Source organism: Rhipicephalus sanguineus, chromosome 11, assembly GCF_013339695.2.
Source record: "Rhipicephalus sanguineus isolate Rsan-2018 chromosome 11, BIME_Rsan_1.4, whole genome shotgun sequence".
NCBI lineage: Eukaryota > Metazoa > Arthropoda > Arachnida > Ixodida > Ixodidae > Rhipicephalus > Rhipicephalus sanguineus.
Genome location: NC_051186.1, coordinates 98,943,267 through 98,957,654, shown reverse-complemented (window position 1 = coordinate 98,957,654; position 14,388 = coordinate 98,943,267). Strand labels below are relative to the sequence as shown.

General features: G+C 44.5%; 1 protein-coding gene across 1 annotated transcript; it reads left to right on the top strand.

The window, feature by feature from the left end:
* The first annotated feature begins 628 nt into the window (after positions 1-628).
* Positions 629-2,512, top strand: LOC119375281 (endochitinase). The gene is made up of 2 exons (XM_037645461.1): positions 629-809; positions 2,241-2,512. The coding sequence occupies exons 1-2, from the start codon at positions 677-679 to the stop codon at positions 2,510-2,512; spliced, it is 405 nt and encodes a 134-aa protein (XP_037501389.1). The 5' UTR covers positions 629-676.
* Positions 2,513-14,388: the final 11,876 nt, after the last annotated feature.

Here is a 14,388-nt window from a genome sequence, read left to right as displayed (position 1 = left end):
GCTTGTTCGACTCCGCCCTATTGCCTTGTCTGCAATATGTGGCTCATCCAAACCTCTGGGAAAGGGCGATACAGCTATGCAAGCCTTGATTGGTCATTAGCAGTGCACATATATTTTTCTACTGCGGATAGGTTGTCGGGATTGCAGATTTGAGCTTTCAAAGCCGGTTGCGATAAAATGCTTTATGACAATAGCTTTGTTAGCTGAATCGTGTGGCTGACAAAATAAGTTTTTCTTGCAACATTTTTGGCGAGGAGTAACATGAGAGAAAAAGATGGCAGAAGTTATGGCGAAGATAACTCAGCATTCGGTTAGCATGTTTAATCGTATTGAAGACGCGTAACGTAACCTAATCTTCTGGGGTAATATGCGAGTGAATAACGTGAAATGGATACTCTTAATGCCATAGCCTTGACTTCTGATAATGAGAATTTATCGAATAAGATAGTTTGTTTCAATTTGAATCGATTACCTCAGCAGCGAGAACTGACTATTGAAAAAAAAAACAGGTCATTGGTAACCACGTTTCGATGAGCGGGAAAGAAGACGAGACTCACAGGGCGACTGGGCCGAATAATGAAACTGTATGAGACGGCGATAATGAAATTCCACGTCTCGTTTAACAGGGGCTGCTGGCAAGTCGGTTGTATGCTACTGGCAGTCATGGTCCCACAACATGTCGTCACCACATACGTACACTGCCGACGACATCCCCGTTCACCTCTGCACGCACGTGGTCTACTCCTACGCCAAGCTGGAGAACCGTGCGAGTAGCCTGTACCTGGGCAAGGAATTGGACACAGGAACAGGTCAGTAAGTCGGCGGTGTGCTGCTTTATGTAACTTCATGAAAATAAAGCAGTGTTGAGTAATCACGATAACGAAGTCACGATAACTAAGCTTTCATTGTGAGCGCAAGAACTTGATGTACTCTCGCCATGACTCGTGAAAAGTGAGAATTCAGTTTTGTTTAAACTAAACTAAGTTTTGAAGTGACCCTGTTTCTATTGTCTAACTAGGCGGCGATATCCAAGTGCTGGTTTGGATAAACGATTACCTTCAATCAAAGGGCAAATTGTAACACTAAATGTTTGAGCGTCTCTTATTGAGTTTCCGGTGCAATCAGTGCTCCGGAAACGTATCGCGGGAGATGTGAAGTAAGGCACGGTTGCAGCATATTTTTTAGAAATTACAGTAGCCATAATACATACACTCTCATTAACGAATGCAAACACACTAGTCTAAGTTTTTCTTTGCTATCCCTTTCCTATGTTATGCTTTTGAGAAAAAAAAAACGGACTCACATAGGAAACAACAATATGCACAGGAGTAGACATGAAGCCACAGCGCTGTCTTTCCAACAATATTTAATTGAAAAGCATCGCACGGCAAATATATGTACACAGTCATATATGGAATTCGGAAACCTGACGCAGCATTATTCGCCATGTGGACCACCAAGATCGCTAAAAAAGACGTCGAAACGAGAGGTCATTGCTTCTCATGATTAGCGATAATTTATATCACGAAAGTTAACCTCTTTGCAATGAAGCTATCTTTTGCATTCACAAGAAAGCTGAACGCCTTGTAATTGAAATTATCTTTCGAGCGCACACACAGGCATTTATGCGTAAGGTGGTACGAATTGTCATAAACACCTAATATTAATAATAATATCTGGGTTTTAACGTCCCAAAACCCCGATGAGTTTATGAAAGACGCCGTAGTGGAGGGCTCTGGAAATTTCGACCACCTGGGCTTCTTTAACGTGCACCTAAAATTAAGTACACGGGCCTCAAACATTTTCGCCTCCATCGAAAATGCAGCCGCCGCTGCCGGGATTCGATCCCGCGATCTTGGGGTCAGCATTCGAGAGCCATAGCCACCAGACCACCTAGGTGGGGCTGTCATGAACACCTAACAAGCTGTGCTTTCCACACTTCCGTCTCAGCATTGTGACATCCGGTGACGTGCTGTTCGTAAGGGTGGTATGCGCAACCCATTACTTGGTAAATTCTCAGTGGTTTTCAATTTGAGCTCTGTTGTGCTTTAACCTTGCAAGTGACTGTAGCTGGAATTACTGTGACAGGCCGCATTTGAGTAAAATATGGTCGTGTTTACTGGTTTTCAGTTGTGAATGTGAATGTAATTCGTGCTTATTTAGCCTTTGTGTGTTCTTTAGGACTGGAGTGTGTAAGCTACTTAGCGCTGCGTAACGACGTCATACTGTTACATTTTCAGACGAATACTCCCGAATTTTACGCCTAAAAGAGAGAAATCCTGAAGTGAAGCTTCTACTCGCTTTGGGAGACCGGTATGGTAGCGACAGTGCCGCCTGGTACGAGGCCATCCACGATCCGCCGAGAAGGTACCACGTCGTGGCTATGCTGTACAGACTGCTGATGCAGTACAGATTCGATGGTCTCCACATCGACTGGGAAAATGCGGTCGCAAGCGAAGGCAATGACACCAACAACGCAATGGTCAAGTTCGCTTGGGTGAGGCCGTTGTAGTGACAAGTATATCGCGCTTCTGCAGAATGATGGATCATACCTACGCAAAATTGTTGTGTCTGGTGCATAACGAAACTCTGTGCAGATATTGCTAAAGTGCTTTTCTACAGTGTTGCCGAAAAACGAAAAAACAGATTTCTGACGTGAATAACAACAGTGACAGTGATCTGATCAGTGTTGAACGTGACAGCCTACTAAAATAATTAGTGCTCCTTAAAAGCTTCGTTTCTGATATCCTGGCTAGAGCGCAGCCTCAGTGCGAAATCTTTGCATTAAAGTGCAAATGCACAAGTTAGGGAAAGTCGTAACTTACGACAATTACTTACTGGGCTCTTTCGCCGGTCTTTCAACATCGGCCCAATATGAACGACGAATAGTATTTGCGACAAATTGGCGCAAGTTAGCTACGAGTAAGAGTTTGCTGCTTTCTATACTTTCTACTCAGGTTTCTCTATGTTTCGCGCTAATTTACCTCTTCTGAAAGGATTGAGCACTTGCCTGGAAAGCAGAACAGAGGATATTTAGAATTGCACTATGCGCATTATAGTTGATAGTGAACTTACCGACAGACCCAGCGTTGTCTATTCAGTGAGGCGAAGATGCTCTTTGTTGCCCTTCATTTCGAAGTTTACTTTGGGCAACTTTGCCTGTCAATCGCCTAAAACGACGTTAAAACAAGCTTTAGGGTGCAGGTGGCACTCGATTTTTTTTTCTACAGAAGCCAAATAATAAGACCATCATAAACGTGGCTTTCAGCTTCTACGGCAACATTTCGGGCTCAAATAAATGGCTCATGACTAATTTTTTCTGCCTGACCGGGCCAATGAAAAGAAAATAGTATCGATGGCTAAAGAGCATGATGGACACAGCAGAGTTTGACGCGTTCTGGTAGCATGCATTCATACTTTATTAGCGCAAGCTACTAGAAGCTGTTATTATACGCACACTGTGTTTCAAGCATGGACTGCTATAGGGGTTATGGGCCTTCAGACACAGCAAAGTTTTAACAGCGGTGCTGTTTATGGCGACCGTAAAAACTTTGGAGTCCCCGGAAAATCGCCGGTGGGTATGCGCCACAGGAATTGGGCAAGCCCCTATTTCGAGTACAGCAAGAGCGAGCGTCAAACGAAAACTCTACTCGGCGAAGTGGAGCACGTGAAACACGTGAAACAGAGAGAGAGAGAGAAAGAGAGAGACAGAAAGGTAAGAATAGAGAAAGAAAAAGAAAGATAGAAATACAGGCAGAAATAAAGAAAGCGGTAGAGAGAATGATATGGAGAATATGTAGAGAAATAACGGGAATAAACCCACAAAAACGAAGAAAGATAGAAACACAGAGAAAGAGAGGGAGAAAGAGAAAGAAGCAGACACGAGAGAAATAAAAAGAGAAAAGGAAGAAGAGAGAGAGAAAAAGGAAGATAAGAAAGTGAAATGAATAGATTGATAGATATAGAAATAGAAATCAACATGTACAAAAAACATACACAAGAAACAGAAAAATGAAACAAAGGGAAGAAATAATAGAAAAAAATAGACACAAGGAAGGCCAAGCAGCTCTGCTCTTTCTTCAGGTCTGGCACCACTAGTGCAAAGCTATGAGAACTTTTTTTCGGATGTCAATTAGCTCAAAACCTACGTGCGGCCCGGCAGCCATTCTTAGTTTTAACTTCTTCAATTTGATGGAAAAAAAAAAACTAAAAAGAAACAATATTTTTACCCTTTCCCGGCGGTTATGGTGTAGGAGCATGGAGTCCCGAGTACTGTTACAGTGTGTGTAAGGGCATCAATTTATAATAAAAATAATAATATCATTTGAGGTTATACGTTCCAAAATGACGATGTGATTGAGTCGCGCCATAGTAGAAGGCTCCATAAATTTCTGTGATTTCATTTAACGTGCACTGACATCGCACCGTACACGGGCCTTTGGCATCTTGCCTCCATCGAAATGCAACCGCCGCGGCAGGGATCGAACCCGCGTCCGTCGAGTCAGCATCCCAGCAGCGTAACCACTGTACCACCGATGCGGATGATGGGCGTGAATTTCCCTGTAACAATAGCAAAAGCACCGGTGAATCCGTGTACATGAACTTATAACATGACGTGCGACAAGCTCATATTTCTACCGTAGGCTGCGATTGAATTTCGTGTTTGTAACTGATGCGAGTACTTAAAATTTGCGTGTAATGAGATGTCTAGGGTGGAACGAGTCAAAAATAATAAGGCAGCTTCGCAGTATGTGTGCCAAGCCTGAAGGAAGTGCGGAGCTGGGCAGCCTTCTTTGTTTCTCTTCGGTTTTCTCTTTCATTCCTCCTCTCTTTCTTTCTTATTCGCTTTTTTCATTCTTTCTTTTTTGTATTTATTTCTTCCTCTCTCTTTATTTATTTCTTTCTCTTTCTTGATCTTTCTATTTTTCTTCCCAATTTTTTCCTTTCTTTCCCTCTCTTTCCATTTGTCGCTTGCTTTCTCCTTTTTCTATTTTTATACGTGGTTTTGCCGGCGTTGCGCCAAACGGCGACAGCATACGGCAGCCCGGGTCCCTAAAGCGCTGCGCACGTATCACGATGAAGGCGCTCGAAGAACGAGAGGAAAAAAGACTTCTCCTTGGCGCGAGCGCGCGCTCAATATGCTACAGGTGGCAGTGCTATTCGCGGTTTTGCCTGCGTTACGCCAAGCTAGGACCGCATACGATGACAGCATAACGACAGCTTATGACAGGCCGGGCCCCTAAAGTGCTCCGCACTTAAAATTTATTCACTGTAAAAACACTTCCTGAAGAGGGGCGAGACGATTAGTCGAGCTTATGGCAGATAATTAAAGCCAGCTCAGTGCGTGTACATAAAATGGATAATGGTTAATTACAACGTAAAGAAGTATAATACCAGTCCAACCTATCCTTCGGATATTGCACTGCTAGTTTTCACAATATATGTATTCTCATTCGTTCAACTGCCTGGCAAGACTGTGCATGTGACAATTCTTTAGTGGTATCGCCTGCAAACCATCAAAATAACAATTTACAAGCTCGGTAAATATGAAAAAAAAGCGTAATATGCAGCGTCTCTCGTGCGCTGAATATAAGCTATGTTTAATTTCACAGCGTAATGGTGCTTTTTCAAGCCGCTTCATGCGGCTTTTACCCTTACGTCAACTCTGTTTCTGTATATTGTAAAGAGAGAAATGAAAATTCCATTTCATTTCAATGGCGCAGGCTACAGAAGTGATGCTGACTAAAATGACACATCAATGATTCTGAACTAACCTTAGAAATTCTTTTCTTTTGCAGCAAGTACAAAAAACCTTCAAGCGAGCCGCCAATTTCATATTGAGCTGCGCCACTGTTCTTCCGAAACGGCGAGAACTCCCACCATTTCTACGTGAGCTCGTACCGTGAGTAACGTTTATTATATAAAGATGGCGACTGCAGTGAGGCTGAGATGCCACTCTGATGTAACATGACACAGACATTGCGAGTTTTAAGCATGCTACGCTTTTAGCTCCAGTTGTCGGCGGCCTTGAATTGACCTTCAGCTAAAAGCCAGCGCCGTTATCCGACATCCGGGTATCGTAGCGATTACGAAACGCGGTCATCCGGGTACTCGACCGGAAAAAAATGCGTTCTCGGGCCTCTAACCCTTTCTACAAAACCGCATTACATACGCTAGCTATGTCCAAAACAAATCACGAAATACACTGCTTCCGAGTTCTTCTCATTGCTTGTTGACGCTATCGTCGGAGCTTCAGGTTCGAGTACGCTAAAGCTTTATTCGCAGTTTGAGATTAGCAACTAACCAGAGTCAGATACACGGCACCATACACTCGCTCTTCTAAACGCCACCGGCTGCGCGAAGCAGGAGCCAATCGCTGAGGCAACGGTATCGCTGCGCTAACTGCCGCATCCTTCGAAAGAGTACGCAACTGTGCGTGCGTTGTACCAGGCAGCGTGGCGTCTTTGAATGGGGCTAGTGTTATCTCCAAGCAAAACGCTTTGCCAGTAGCAGTTTCATACATACATCTACTCTCTATTACGTGAGAGCCAGCCATTTTTTGGTGTGATCGCGTGTTGGTGTTGGACGGCTTCTTGGGAGCCTTTCACTTCTTGGTCTCTTGACTGTGAGTGCGATATGCCGACACGGCCGGCGATGGGTCGATAAGAACAGCTTCGATGTTCAATTCGTGCAATACTCGTTTCCTTATGCATGAAAATCTTGTTTTCCAAATGGTTTCCTTATGCATGAAAATCTCGAAAATCTCACCACAAATCTCTCAAGTTTAAACATAATATAGCTTTTATGGGAAAACACATCGGCTGCAACGTTCTCATTTTAACCCTTTCGCTACAGTTGACCAGCATAACCGTCGTGAGATTTTCCAACAAAATGACCGATGAGCACTATACTCGTCATCAACAAAACTATTTATGCAGTTGCACTCAATGTGAAAGCTGTGGGAAGTGCGGAGCAGTAGCTCGCCTGTTCTTCAGCGACGAACTCAAGGAGTGTGTGTTGAGGGGCTTGTTGGTAAGATATTATTATGTGAACTCGAACTGTGCTTGGGACGAGACACCACAGTAGAAACGAACTCGAACTGCGCTTGGGACGAGACGCCAGAGTAGAAATGGACAGGACGAAGGCAGCCTTTTGAGCGTTGCTAAAGGATCTGCGTTCCTTCAGTGACGCTCACGCTCACGGGCAAGCGCGCCCCGGCGATCAAACCATGCGGGCTGCTAGGCCAACATGGCGCGAAATGAAACCGCTTCTGATGCACTGGCGCCTTCTCCCCTCCTTCTCTCGCTCCTCCTCTCTCTCACATCAGTCATCTTCACCCTCGCTTCCCTTCTCCACCCAAATGCTATTATTGTCTATGCTATGGATAGTTTTGCCCGCGTGACGCCAAGCGACGACATGAGATCAGAGCATACGGTGAAAGCATACGCCTTTCCTCTTTTCCTTCACCCTTCACCCTCGCTTCTCTTTCCCACCCATTAGTATAGACGGCTATGCTATGCTTGGGTCTGCCTGCATAATGCCATACATGACTATGCTATGCTTTACCCTCCCTTCTTCCTTTCAATCCCCATCACCCTCACTGCTCTTTACCACCCTTTTTTTATACACGGCTATGTTATACATGGTTTTGCCTGCGTGATACCATACATGGCCATGGTATGCTTTACCCTCTCCTTTTTTTCCTTTCCATCCTCCTCATCCTCACATCACTCCTCCTCACCCTCACTTCCTTTCCCGCACTGTTGCTGTACATGAGTATGCTTTACATGGTTCTGCCTGTCCAACGCCATACATGCCTGTGGTATGCTTTACTCTCTCTCTTCCTCCTTTTCGTCCTCCTCACCCTCACTTCTGTTTCTCACCTTGCTATACATCTTTGCATCTTTACAAAAGCTTTTCGCGACTTAGTGCGAACTGCCCGTAATTTTTTGTGATTAGTGAAATAAAAGAACCCCATTAAAGTGAAAGAATGCTACCGCTTTCTTCAGAGAAAAAAAGCTGTACAAATTGAGCGACAAAAGTTCTTCAGCAATTTTAGCACGTTTTGTTCCTTTTCTTTGGGCAACGAAAGGGTTAAAATAACCTTACCGGTGCAGACAAAGTGGCTGCGCATGGCCAAAAAAGCATGGTTGCTATACTGCCGTCAGCTATGTCGTTCATGGTTACATATGATGTGCTGGTTGCAGAAGACACTAAAGACTGAGTAAAGTGATGTAATCTGAACCACACAAGTGGTAATGTGAAGGCGCGCTAATGCAGCCTGTATTAGAGAACGTAGGATAGAATATGAATGGCGTGGAAGGAAATAGCGAAGAAGGACTCTTTCGTCATCTGAGACAAAATGAGTTGCAATGCACAGTCGAATTAGTTACTGGTTATATAATTGCTGCGTGGACACAATATGTGCCAGAGAACGCACAAAATCTGGCAGTCAGAGACATTGCAATCAAGCTTTCAAGAATTGACGGTCGCGAGCGCACTCATCGCCAAAATGTTCATTGTACGATCACGCAGCAGTTGTGGGTATTCAAACAAGGCGTATTTTTACAGGTATGTGGATACGTTTCACGTGAGCCCTGTCGGTGGTTCGGCTGGCCGTATCGGCCCTAACAACAACATTGTCTCAAGGAGTGACAGCGACACCCTGTACACACCTCTCTCCAACGCTGCCATAGTAAGATTCTTAAACTTGCTTCCTTTGTTTAGCTGCCTTGGACAGCCACAAGTTTTGCATGCAGGATTTTCTTTAAGCATTTGAAACTCTGACTAAGGGGAAAGCCTTAGATGCCTCGTCAAACACGAAATGTGAACGCCCGTGTCAGTGGCCTCAACACAAGCGATGCAAAAAGTCACTTTATCAAATCACACTGTGATGGAGTGATCATGAGTCTTCATCACGACGTCGCAGATAACAGAAACTTATAATCTCAACATGACGTCACATTGACATCATTAAATTATCGCATGGTCAAAAATGAGCCGATCCCGGAGGAATTTTAAAACCAAGCGAAGATCAGAAAGCTTTCGATGCCTCCGATCCCGGAAGCAATGCAAAACAGCGTCAGGTGAAGAGAACTTTAGGAGGGGGGGAGATCAATACATCATCTGAAAAGAATAGAACTCACAGGATCCCATATGCGAATGCCGAAGACGACTCGAAGGCGTAAGCCATCTTCGTATTTGAGTCAATATATTGATCCTCCAATGCCCCCCTCTGAAAGTCCTCTGTACATAACGTGATTTTGCACGGCCTCCAGGGTCGGAGGCATTGCAAGCTTTCGACACCTCACTATGATGAGCCCACCTTTGACTAAGCGGCGATGTCACGTGATGTCGCCACAAAGTTTGGCGATCTATGACGTCATGATAACGTCATGGCGCGCCGTCATTACGTGATGGTGTTTTACGTCACTCGTGTTGACGCTACTGACGGTCAATTTTGCGTTTGATGAGGCACCTAAGGTTTCTGCCTTAAAAAGGGGAAGAAGCAGATGGCTTCTTCGGGCCGTCTTAGGGAATGCATAAGTACCCTGTGAGTTTTTTTATTGCTAGCAACACTACAGTAGATGTTACTTTGACAATCCTCAGACCCGTTTTCTCGCATGTGGTACCGGACAGTCTCTTTATTATTGTGAGGAGCTAGAGATGTGCGTTACACACCATTGACATCTCTAAGAAATAAGGAAGAATTGCGCTTGGACACACGACTTTGGTTTGTAAAGGAAATTGGTAACATAGATGTGGCACTATTTACACGCACTCGGTGCAAAAATGGCCATAATGTGGAGGACGCCAGCATGGCTTCCGCGAACAAATATTTCATAAAGGAGAACGTACAAGACTAAAATTTAGTCAGCGATGTATTCTAGCCTCGCAGACTATGTGCCTATCCAGAGATTATAAAACGTTGGGGTCGCGGAAAGAGATAATTAACGCAGGCAGTGTATACTTGAGCTACCTTTTTATCACATCGTACTTGAGCTTTGCCGCTTATCCTGTCGAGCCTCTACGTTCTATATTTGATTAAAACGGCTACGTGGAAAGTCGCAAAAAAGAATTATACATATTTCTACATTGTTTATGCTGTGTTTCTTAAATATTTTGATTTTTGGAAAGTCAATTTTGGGTGCAGTTATATCTCCAGATGTTCAAAGATTGAAGACTGAAAATGGAGGTATACCACTATGCCTTTATTTGCTTCTTTCTACTTTCAGAGAGACGGCCTGCAATATCTCTTTGAAGCCGGCTTGCCCTATGAAAAAATGCTCTTGGAAATTCCATTTTTCGGATTTAGAGTTCCGGAAGGTAGCGATCATTTGGAATCATCTTACCAAGGTGTTCTACCATATTATGAGGTAAGAATGTTCATGAATTATAAACCTCCAGGGAAGTCGCTGCGTTGTATTATGAATACACGTTATCATGAATGGCTGGTATTATTGAGCTTACCATGGTCGGCTATAAGTAGGTGGCTTAGAAAATATCAGGTAAAGGGTTTATTACACAATTTATTTTTCTCTGTGTGTTTTAAAACAAAATTTATAAAAAAAGCGAGTGAACATAGGTAACGTTCCCGAAGCCAAAAATTCACATAAAACACAACTGATAACTGCGACACTAACCAAATGCGGAGTGTCCACCTCTAATCGTTCATTTAGTGAAGAATGAGTGTGTTTGTTGCATAATCTGTGGCGACGGCAATCCACTTGTTGCCTTTGGTAGAAATAGGGAACGGGCCAAGCAGGTCGAGGCCCATTCGGAAGAATGGCTCTGTAGGGATTTCAATAGGTTGAAGCAAACCAGCGGGAGGCAAAGCAGGCGTCTTCCGGCGCTGGCACAGGTCACAAGAAGCAACATAACGACGCACATAGCGATAGAGACCGGACCAGAAGTGGCGCCTCACGCGATCGTAAGTCCGAGTGAAGCCCATATGTCCAGCAGTAGGAGCGTCGTGGAGTTCCTGGAGCACGGCCAGTCGCAGATGCTTGGGAACAACTAGTAGCAGCTCAGGGCCACGGGACTGAATGTTGCGGCGGTATAAAATTTCATCACGCAAGGCGAACATCCGGAGAGAAGGGTCGGTAGGCGCGTAGCTTAGGCGGTCCATAAGGCTCCGAAGAACAGGGTCCTGTCGTTGCTCGTCACCGATGTGGAGAAAGTCGGATGGGGACAATATAAAATGCAGCCGTAGAAGGCCTATAGAGGCGCCCTGTGAAACAAATGAAGTTCATGGTACAAAATTTTCTAGTATAAACTGCATCATTTAACAAGTTGTAAGGCCTACCCTACATCGGCTTACTACAGCGAAGATTGTTAAAGGGGCCCTGCTACACTTTTCCGAGTAATCGTCTACTGGCTTCAATAAAATTGCTTATTGCCTCACGAATGAACTACCGCAAAAAAAAAGTGAAGTACGAGGTAGTTACAGAGATTTGCCGCGAGCTTTAAGTGCTTTCTGTCTCCTTTCGTGCCAGCGAGCACGCTAAAAGCTACGCAGGGAGGGGGATGACAAGGGGGCAATAAGGTTCGTCCCTTCGTCATCGCATGTGATGACCTTGAGCACTTTCGTTTCTCATTTCGATTGAACGCACGGGCTTACTTTCAGTGTCATCGCGAGCGAGCTCGCGGACACGTGGCGGCATCCCGCGGCGGCCGCGGTAACCATGCAGATCACGATGCTCAAACCATCCAACGGCCGTGTACTTTGGGTATATGGCGCTGTAATTTGGGTATATGGCATCATTTGTAGAGAGAAGAGGGAGCGATTTCTAGCTTAATTCGAGAAATATTTGTAAATTGCAGGCCGCGTCCAGCGCTATAATGGTTTGCTCGCCTGTTCTCGGGAGCCTCGACGACCGACCATGCTGACAAAACTTGGAGGAAGCTTTTGCTTCGAATTAAAGGGTAAAACGCTATAGCGTAATCGTACCCCATGCGCATCGCCTTCTTAACTGCTTGCCTAGCTTCGGTTCTCGGTGCATGCATCAACCGGGCTTCAAGGAAACAAGCGTCTGTGCGCGTAATATTAGCCGTTTCAAACTATCTTAGAAGTCCTAGTGCAAGTACAGTTGTTAAGCGCGCACTACGCCATAATTCGTCCTTTTGCGAATTAGCGAAGGGCCCACTACGCGTCCGTAAGGCAACACGCGTACCTACGCACTTGATGCTTTTGCAGGCGATGATGTATAAATATATCTGTCTGCTTTGTAATGAGTGGGCCTTCTAAACACCCACTCGTTACGCAATTCGCATGTTTTGACGCCTGACACGATTCTACGCTTCTGCGACATTATATTACATGCGGTAAGGAGACCCCTTCCACTACATGACATTTATGCAGTGTTTCTTTCCGAAGCAGTTTCAAGCAAGAGCGTGACTCTGGTGGAACACCGGCTTGTCACGCAGACAGCCTGGTTTATATTCTCGCTCCAGCCGGAGATTTTTTATTATTTATTTTATTTGCATCTTTCTCAATATTTCGGTCATGGACAACATGATGATTTTTCGCTCACAACAAACCACCCTGACACTAACACCAGATTTTCTGCTAAATGACTTTCTTAACGCTGTCGCGTTAAAAGTGTTGCAGGGGACATTTAAGAGTGAAATATAAGTGCTCTGTCTAAAGAAAACTTGGCCAATGCGAAACGCTAAAATATTTAACTGATTCAGTGGAAGGTCGAGACTGACAAGTGCTGTATATGGCTTCGCATGTTCGGATTTCAAAGGCTTTTATTCTAAACAACGTGGTCCATATGAAAAATTTACGCACTTTCACTCAACATGAAAGCTGTAGGAAGTTCTAGACGTCAATGGCAAAAGGAAACCTTCATTTGGATTGCAATAACACCCTCTCTCGTCCTACTTTCCCTTTCCTTATTTTCCTCGTCCTCACTTTTCTTTCCCGCCCTTCGCTATGCTTTACCCGCCCCTCCTCCTTACCTTTCTTCTCACATCACTTCCCTTTCCCACCCCCTGCTATAATATACTGTGCACAGCTATACTATACATCGTTTCGCCAGCGTGACAAGTGACGACATAGCGCCCACTGCCTGGGCTCTAGTGATGCAGAACTATTGATGGTACTATCGATACTATCGATAGCTGCGTCACTATCGAACTATCGATAGTAAAAGATACTATCGATAGTGCTATCGATAGTAAGTACTATCGATAGTTTAAAATCAACAGCGCGGACTCATTGCAGAATAAATTTGTTTCCCCGCGCGCGTGGTACATAGTGGAGCCGGAGGAGCAGGCTGGAGGGCAAGAAATTTGACATGCTTGCGTTCTTCACCAGAGTGCTCCACTGACACATGGCCATAAAGTCAAACTATTCAGCTGTAGCGGAAAGGAAGCCGTTACATGGGGTGGAACTACGCGGTTTCAGTTTTATATTGCATTTGATGATTTCAAAATAAAAAAAATTATCAAGAACTAAGTTTGTTAACTGTAAGATGTAACTGGTTGCTTTTAAATATTAATTTATTGATGGATATATGCCGCCATTTTCAATGCGCAAATAATTTCTCTCGATAAAAGTTTCCTCATAAATTAAGCGAAGCTGATAGTAGGCTATCGCGAATATTTTGGCAATTTGACCATCCAGTAACAACATCATTATTCGCACCACTATTTATAGTTTGTCACGTGGTTGTGACGGTGAAGAATGCTGCATGAAGACTGGGAAATACGAAGCTCTTTTTTTGATCGAACTTGTGCCCCGAAAATCAAAACTCAGAATACAAGCGATACAAGCCGAGCACTGATTGCGGCCAGAACAGTCGCCAGCCGTCGAGTAATCTGATAATCGGTGGAACGCTTCGTCTTTTATACATCAGTCATCAAACCCTCCAGTGTTATCGCTGGTGCTCGCGTAAGCTCTCCAATAAACTTGAATATTCGCGTCCGGCGCGTAACCTTTGAATGTCAAACAGTCGCGAAACTTCTCAAACATTGCGGCGCAGTCTGCGTCAAATGCAGCTAACAGTCTGTGGGTGGTAATATCGCTGGAAATATTACCGATGATACTACCGATTCAACTATCGATAGTTTATCGATAGTAGTACTATCGATAGTTTGTTTACACTATCGATAGTTTCAAAGAAACTATCGATACTATCGATAGTCAATTTACCGATAGTTTTGCATCACTACTGGGCTCATGAAGCGCTACGCACTTAAAAATGAGAGACGGCCCGAATCCGTGATTGGGGTGCCTGGAAGTGGCAATCGTACGTCGGCGTTCGTGTGCTCTGGTGTATTTCTTGGGCTTCGTTTTCTCGTTCTGCCGAAGCGGATATTGGAGGCCACGCTGAAATGAGCACGTGGTTGAGATCCGCTCTTCCAGGTGCCGCAACGATCACA

Coding starts and splice junctions, on each gene's coding strand:
- LOC119375281 (XM_037645461.1), top strand. CDS start 677: ATGTCGTCACCACATACGTACACTGCCGACGACATCCCCGTTCACCTC. Junction 810..2,240: donor GGAATTGGACACAGGAACAG/GTCAGTAAGTCG, acceptor TTACATTTTCAG/ACGAATACTCCCGAATTTTA.